We start from the raw sequence: 8,400 nt of genomic DNA, 5'->3' as shown, positions 1-8,400 counted from the left end.
CCCAGAATTTTTTTGTTCACCAGGAGCCAAAATGGCCTACCTCCTTTTTCTACATACCTTGGCTCTGTGCTAGAGACCTTTGTGTGCGATCTTCTGCTCAGTCCTTGCTGGCATCCATAGTGCATTGCTCTTTTTCCTAGACTCACCCAAGATGCAGTGACTTGGAGCCTTTAGACAGACTGGCCTGGCTGTTTGTTATACATGACCAGATACAATAAGTGAGTCACCTCGTTTTCTTAGTATGTTGTTCTGGTTTTTCCAGATATGTTATATTCCCCCCCCCCCCCTCCCCCCACTCCTGTATGTCACAGTTTTGTAGATGGAATTTTAAGCACAAAACTGGTCATGGACTGATTAAATGTTTGTTATAACCAAAGATGTTATTCTATTAATAATAATAAACTGCCAGTACTAGAATTTTTGTCACCTTCTGCTTGTGTCTATGTTTGATTTCACTCTTCAACAGAGAATGATCTACTTAATATGATGATAATGTGTGATAACCAGACAATTAATTACTTCCTGAGTGAAAACTGGAAACCAACAGCAATAAAGATGTTGTCCAATGACGCCAGATAAAATGAAGGCAGGACAGAACAAAACAAAAGACACATAATTGAAATGACAAGAACGGCATTAAAAATGAAAAATGATTGTATTATTACAAACCAGAATCATCTGCCATTACATATAATACATAGTACCATCAGTAGGCAGAGTTATTAACAAATCCACAGATTTGTGAGTAAACAATTACTGTAATTAATGTGTTCTTTCAACTGTTTACAAATTACAGGTAATTAAATAATTTAAAATGCTGAACATGTTACAAATGCCTCGCATTATTACTTTTTAACAGATCATCCTCTGATGTTTGGAAATTTTCTTTATTACTGAATGACAAAAATTTTCTATGACTTACATTTATTTTATTTTGGTGTTATTTTGGTAGAGTAAAATACTTCACAAACAACATGGCTCAGGGGCCTGTTGATCTATATTTTGGTATGATCAGCAGTTCTTACTATTACTGTACAGCTGAATAAGAACTGTTAGCATATATCATTTGTCAATGGAGAGGTGATATGTTTTAATACATATTAGAAAACAATAAATAAAGACCAGTGTGATGACTTACATGGGAAAATTGAAAACAATATTATTAACAGTTTCATATTTTAAAGACACTTCAGTCCCTGAGTTCAATGATTCAAACTTCCACACATTCTAATGATGTTTATGATGCGTACAATATTTACATTTGTCTCTTTCCCAACTTAATGTAAGGCAAAAACTTCTTATGAAATGAGTTGCAATCATTGCTTACGGCATTAATCAAAAGTGTTAAATACCGCTTATATACTCTGTGGATATCACATATAAATAAAAATACATAGAAAAGATTGGTACATGGAAAAGGCTCAGATGTAGTTACATCAGCAGCTACAGGTCAGCCTCATTTGTAGGCTGTGTCTTCACATTTCACAGTCTGCAGTCAAAACTATCTTTTCCCTTCAAGATTTCATCATCAGTTGAAACACTTCTTTCATGATGCTGTTATACTTGGTAATGGTTTACTGTGGAAAAACAAGGCAACAATTAACATACTCAATATGAAAATATTTCCAAAACAACAGTACAATGTAATGCCAAAATACATGTTAACAATAAAAAGTATTTTACTAAACTGTTCCTGATTGAGATACAAACATACAAAATTTATCTTCACTATGAGCAAATGTGAATGCTTGAACATCAGATGAAGTGAGAGATTGAAATTGCACTCAACCCTGACAATTTTCATTGCACTGGGTGCTTCAAAATGAGTATTGGGGATTTAAGGCCTTTTAGCATTCATTACATTAAATCTCAATTTTAAAAAATACATCAAATGAAAGATCAACTCAAACAGTTTTCCCTACAAGTGTTCAATGTGAGCACCTGTCATCACACAGCACACATCGAGTTGATAGACAAGTTCTTCCCCACACCTTGATTAGTGTGTCTGGAGATAATGCTCAGATGGGGTGACAGTGAAGTCCATGCGAAACAAGCTCTGTCATCCGGCCCCTTGGGCCCAATCCAGCAGTTGGGTACAATGTCATTTAATCAACTGTATATTGAGTTATACCAATGAGGCAGCACACAATCTTGCTGCCAAATAAAGTTCTGGTGGTTCAGCTACTTCCAATTAAGGAAAGATCCATAGTTCTAGCACGTGAAGATAAGAAACACCATTTACAATTGCTTCACCGATAAAGAAAGGCCCATAAACTTTTTACTGGGATATGGCGCAAAAATATGAAGTTTAAGGGAGTCTTATTGCAACTGTCATCTTGTGGAGATCTGCTGACCCACAAATGCGTGTATTACATGTGTTAACATTTTTACTTAGATGAAATGTTGATCCACCACTGACGATGCCATGACCAGAGACTCTTTACTGTCATGCAGCAACATTTTGTTTGTGAAGTTGGCACATAGTCTGTATGCTTTAGAGCTTTTAACAACTGCAAATAATAAGGACCGAGTTGGAAGTGCCTTCTTAAAAGTTTAAAAATCTCCACACAAACTCTATTGGAACTGCTAATCCACGACTAGCCTTCTGAACTCATTTCTTGGGGCTAATTGTGAAAGACTCTCTCACTTGTTCAACACATTCTTCAGTCACTCTTGGTCATCCCATAGTCTTTCCCTTGCAACAACAGCCAGTCTCTTCAAACTGATGATACCAAATAAGGATGTTAGATTCAGTTCTTGTTAACTGTAAAACAAAAAAAGCCTTCTGTTCACTAGTAGCCATCTTTGGTACTGGGACTTTAGAAATGAAATTTTCTCAAGTTGCTCTTTCATTTGATGTACTATATATAACTGTAAATTGAATATTAAAAATGCTACAAAGCCTTAAAACGCTAATATTGACTTTAAAACACCCAGTATTTAACACAGTTCCAACCACCTCATCCTGCCTTTATTTCAGTACATTTGTTACTGTGATGTCCCTAATTTTCTTGGAAGTCACGATACCCTTGACACAGTCCAAGAGTGTTGTACTGCCCTTGAAGTTGGCTCTATCTATTAGATTGGTATTTCATTACAGAATGTACATTTTGAAGCCCCAATCTACCTTAGTCTTTTCATTTATACAATGAAGACAGTGTTCTGCAATCATCCTTCTACAGTTTTATAAAACAAACGCATTAAAAAACACACTGTTAGTATTTTTGCTCTTCCATGTTGCAATGTTTGAGGAGAGAAAAAAAATTACCCAAACACATTTGAGCGTTCATAGTATATGCTACACTAGTGCATCAGGACTACCTTTTTATTTTTTATGAATAAATGAAATAAAAGTTTGTAATACAAATGGGCGGCAATTTTTTTTAGCAAGGTTTCTAGAACCACAAAAGAAAACAAATGGGGATTTCATGTATTACATTTATGGTAATTTTCTATTATCACCGAAAATTTTAAGTTAAGTAGTCGCAGTATGAGTACTTCATTGGACATTTTGCCACTCAATAAGGCAACTGTATTAGTCTCCAGTGAGAGATATTGAGCATTCTCATTTTTAATAACAGAAACTCATAAATCAAATAAGGATGAAGGTAACTTTGCTTCAGTTACTGAGAACATGGACTATGTTTATCATAAAAAAAAAATCAAATTTAAATAAAAGCTTAATCAATCAAACAAGGTTAATACATATCATAAATAACATTCACTGCCTGAGATACATAAAATATCAGTTCCAATATGGTACTGTAGGGTTATAGGTCGAGTATGGTGATAATCTTTAGTATGTCCTGAAAAAACTTTTTAACAACATTATGTATATTTAGGGCACACAATTAATCATCTCCATCTCTCATATGTGAAGGGTCCTGTTTTATTGTACTTTTGACGACATACACATCATTTGGTAGGACATGTTCTGAGGCATCAAGGGATCACCAGTTTAGTATTGGAAGGCAGCATGGAGGGTAAAAATCGTAGAGGGAGACCAAGAGATGAATACACTAAGCAGATTCAGAAGGATGTAGGTTGCAGTAGGTACTGGAAGATGATGAGGCTTGTACAGGGTAGAGTAGCATGGAGAGCTGCATCAAGCCAGTCTCATGACTGAAGACCACAACAACAACAACAACAACACCACATCATTTATAATTATAGAAACTTCTGAACAAGTATCATATAGAGTCACATATTTTAACTTAAATATCACTCTTATGATTACAATTAATAAATAAAATTACCCGGTTTAGATTAAATGTGGACAGTATTCTCCTTGTGAAGTCACCAGCCTGCAGTTTGGCAGTGTTATGATGCAGAGGTAAACTGAACTTCTTGTTATGGCAATGACTGCCTGAGTCTATACCTTTCTTTTATGGTGAAGGCTTTTATCTCGAAACTTCATCTTCATGGTTTAATATTAATGAGGTGACTATGACTCAAGAGATTATATACAATTACTTTTTACATGTAAACTGCATCTTCATTTACTTATTTAGGGGTACTGGGTGCTTGCTCATCAGCCTAGAGAGGAACATAATTTTAATCTGTAGTAAATAGGAAATTACAGGCACAACAGTACACAATAACAATCTTTCCACGCACGATATAGGCATAGCAATAGACAGTAAAAAACTTCACACAAAACACAGACAACAATAGACAATTACAAACTTCCCACACAAAATATAGGCACAACAATAACAATAAAACTTTAAACACATAAACACACACATGGATGACAGAAAAACATTTAATAAATGGAGTTCACAATTTCTAAAATACCTGATCAAATTCTTTTCTCAGAAGTAGTGAACATGAAACAACAGAAAAACATTTCCCAGCATATCCATGTAAAGCTAGCTAGCTTGATGGTCCAGAATGAAGGCTACATTTAAGTAATAACTGGGAAAGGAGAAGAGAGACAGGGATACTAAGTACAACAAGAATATCTCATTTAAAATACTGAGAGTTTTGACAAGAAAGGAGGGGTGCATGAGAAACAAACACTTGCTTTCACCAACATCCAACACCTCTCCAAACTGTTAATTTTTAGAGGAAAGAGTGTTTCACAGTGCTTTTGTCTTCCATTTGTAAAAGGTGCTTGAAACAGTTAATCTTTTTTGTTCTAGTTAAAATTTCTTTAATATCTGTCTGATGTTTGCAGTTCTTATATTGTGTCTCAGGCTGCATCTAGCCATTACTTTCAGGAATTTAATTTCCATTGTTTCAATAGTTCTCTTTGAACACAGTTCTCACAACCATATAACTGTGTGGTAAGTGCCATTACTTTATATTTCATTTGTGCATCTTTTCATGTTTTGTAGGTACCATTTTATTTTTTCTGAGATGCTTATCTTGATGATACAGAGTCAAGTATCCTAAATACTGTAAAACTTCATTTATATGTTTTTCACTTATACTTTTTTTTATATCCCAGCAAAATATCCACAGTGTGCACAAGTTATGATGCTGTGGTTCCGAGTGGGTTGCCAGGAAGTGGATTGGTAAGGCCGATATTAGACTATAATAAAATTTGATAGTGTAATAAGGAACTTTATCAGAGTTGGCATTGGTCAAATTGTCTTTTATCAAATCTAGCACCTCGCCTTAGATTGGATCAAAGGAAGCGTTTGTCTTATGTTTACTGCATGGAGAAATCAACCGGCTTTGAGCGCTAGTATCGCTGCAGCTGTCTGACACACAATGTTTATCAATATGACTCCCAAATTTACATGGTGTGTCGCATATATAACGAAACTGATAGAAATATTAGAGACAGATGAAGCACTATGTAGCTTACGACATCCCAAATACAAAACCAGAATAAAAAGTGAGAGCTACAAAGAAAAATTGCACATGCTACTGTAACCATGAAGTATGGCCAGTATATACTCCTAAGAACATAAAGGAGAAAATCTACAGTTTCTGTGGAAATAAAAATTTTTCCATGACTGCAGTACGTATTAAATTTATTTGCCTTCACATATTCCTCCTTCAGTGCATTATAAATAGCTTCAGACATTTCCGGTATTATTTTCGTCAATGTGTACTGCAGCATTAGAGTGCTATACCAGTACTGTAAACTAGAGTAGCTAGAAATTGCATTATTACGGTAAGTCTGTCTTTTGCTGATGTAGCATTTATGAGAGTGTTCACCTTCATAATATGAGGAGGCACTTTCTTGAGCACATATTGAAATGTACTCTCGTCCATTCTCAAAGGGATTTTCATGCGACTTTACGTCTTCGATTTGCAGCTCCCATCGCCGTGAAGTCCATGGCTTTACCGAAGTATGTTTCCTTTTCTAGTGCTTCTCTTCCAACTGCAATGACAATGCAATTGCAGTGCACACAACTGCAGACCAGATATAACTTTACTTACGGCATTGGTGGCGTAGCATGTTGATGTTGGTAACGACCATTCATTGCTGGGAATTCATTTCACCATGAAGTAAATAATTAAATCTGTTCTTGCTCTATGGTTGGCAGATTCTTGTATGTACCCTTGTCCACTCAGTAAATTAGTTATACTCATAAAATGAACATTTCATAACAAAACATTTGCATAATATGAAGATGCTGCTGCCAACATCATCACACTACACTGCCGATGCTGTAAGTAAAATTGAACTGCAGAGAATAGTATTAAGTCATCGACGGTCATTATGAAGGAACTTTGATGAAATATTTGTAAGATCCCCTTTTGCGTCGCATCAAAGATCATTGTCAAAGAAAATTTGATAGTATAATACCGGCCTAAGCACCATCTATTAACATGGCACCGCAGTTGTCAACGAGAAAATCACTTCGTTGCAAATATCCGAAACCAACTAACAATTAATTTTCAATGTGACAGACTTGAGATTGTTTTATAGACTGACAGATATGCAACAACAGTATAAACTGCAATACTAGAGTCATCACAAAAACCAGATGTTATACAGAGACTGTACAGTACTGGAAAGTACAGTATAACATACGAAGCTTACTATTATGGCAGTGGTGATAGCCATAGGGGAGGGTGGTAGTAGGTGTAGCACTCATTTGTTTTCCCGAAATGACACGACTTGTGCCGAACTATAGCACAACTGGACAAGAATTGTTGCGTGTCACTCGGGAATCCCGAAACACACCTCATACTGTACAAGCTATAGTACTGTGTTACTGCATTTCTAATTACTTTGAGAACTGGTAACATGAGTGGAAGAAAGAAGAAAAGCATTAATATCGCTGAAAAGCTACAAAGTTTGAAAGTTGTGAAGGAAAACAGTAATCAAAAGCTTGTGGATATTGCCAAGGAATTAGGAGTTGCTGTGCCTACTTTAAATTCTATAGCAGCAAAGACAAAGGAAATTGAAGATAGTGCATGTGCGTTTGGAATGTCTGCTAGTTAGTGGACACACATTAAGGGCGGAAGATACGAAGACATGGAAGACAGATTGTTGCAGTGTTTCAGGCAATATAGTGCAGAAGGCATTCCTATTAGTGGCCCAATGATTTGTAAAAAAGCAAATGAATTTGCAATTCGACTCGATGTGGAAAATTTCAGTGTTTCATCAGGTTAAGGTAAGACATGGCATCAGTTGTCAGAATATATGTGGCGAAAGCACAAGTGTCGATTCCAAGACAGTGCAAAATTGGAAGGAAACCAATTTGAAAGAATTGACATTCCAATATACTCCTAAAAACATTTTCAATGCAAATGAGACGGGCTTGTTTTACAATGTAATGCCTGACCGCACAATGGCATTCAAAGGTGAGAACTGCCACAGAGGAAAACAAAGTAAACAACGTGTAAAGTGATGAGAGTGAGAAGCGCCCCCCCCCCCCCCCCCCAAATCGGGTAATTTGCCAAGCCCCATTGTTTTAAGAACACTGTCATCTGCCACAAACTACACCTGGATTATGACAAAAGTTTTTGAAAGCTGGTTTTGAAGTGTCGGTGCAAAAATGGGTGCAGCAGAATGAGATTTTCACTCTGCAGCAGAGTGTGCGCTGATATGAAACTTCCTGGCAGATTAAAACTGTGTGCCCGACCGAGACTCGAACTAGGGACCTTTGCCTTTCGCCGGCAAGTGCTCTACCATCTGAGCTACCGAAGCACGACTCACGTCCGGTACTCACAGCTTTACTTCTGCCAGTATCTCGTCTCCTACCTCTGCAGCAGACTGGAAAATTTTATTGTTCATAGACAGGTGTGCAAGCACATCCTCACCTTACTTCCTATTTGAGAAATGTGACCATGGAATTCTTTCCAGCAAATTGCATGAGTGAGTTGTTCCAGCCACTTGACCTTTGAGTAATACATAATTTTAAGTTGCATTATCGCAAAATGCTCGTGCAGCATGCCATCAGCTGTGTAAACATTGGGGGAAGGAGGAAGAAA

General features: G+C 36.5%; 1 protein-coding gene across 4 annotated transcripts in view; it reads right to left on the bottom strand.

Annotated features, from left to right (window-relative positions):
- Positions 1 to 685: 685 nt before the first annotated feature.
- The window catches only part of LOC126199365 (huntingtin-interacting protein 1), a 550,791-nt gene continuing 543,076 nt past the window's right edge, over positions 686 to 8,400 (bottom strand). For 2 of the 4 annotated variants that reach the window (XR_007540158.1, XR_007540160.1), the window contains exons 22-23: positions 4,257 to 4,536; positions 687 to 1,577 (exon numbers count right to left, since the gene is read on the bottom strand). Coding sequence is in view for 1 of the 4 variants with exons in the window: in XM_049936267.1 (XP_049792224.1) it covers positions 1,575 to 1,577 (3 nt within the window). In the remaining 3 variants the exon portion in view is untranslated. Of the gene's footprint in view, positions 1,578 to 4,256; positions 4,537 to 8,400 lie in introns of all 4 variants that reach the window. The other 2 variants (XR_007540159.1, XM_049936267.1) reach the window with 2 other exon arrangements.

Source organism: Schistocerca nitens, chromosome 1 (genome assembly GCF_023898315.1).
Source record: "Schistocerca nitens isolate TAMUIC-IGC-003100 chromosome 1, iqSchNite1.1, whole genome shotgun sequence".
Taxonomy (NCBI): Eukaryota; Metazoa; Arthropoda; class Insecta; order Orthoptera; family Acrididae; genus Schistocerca; species Schistocerca nitens.
This window is presented reverse-complemented; position numbering and strand designations above follow the sequence as displayed.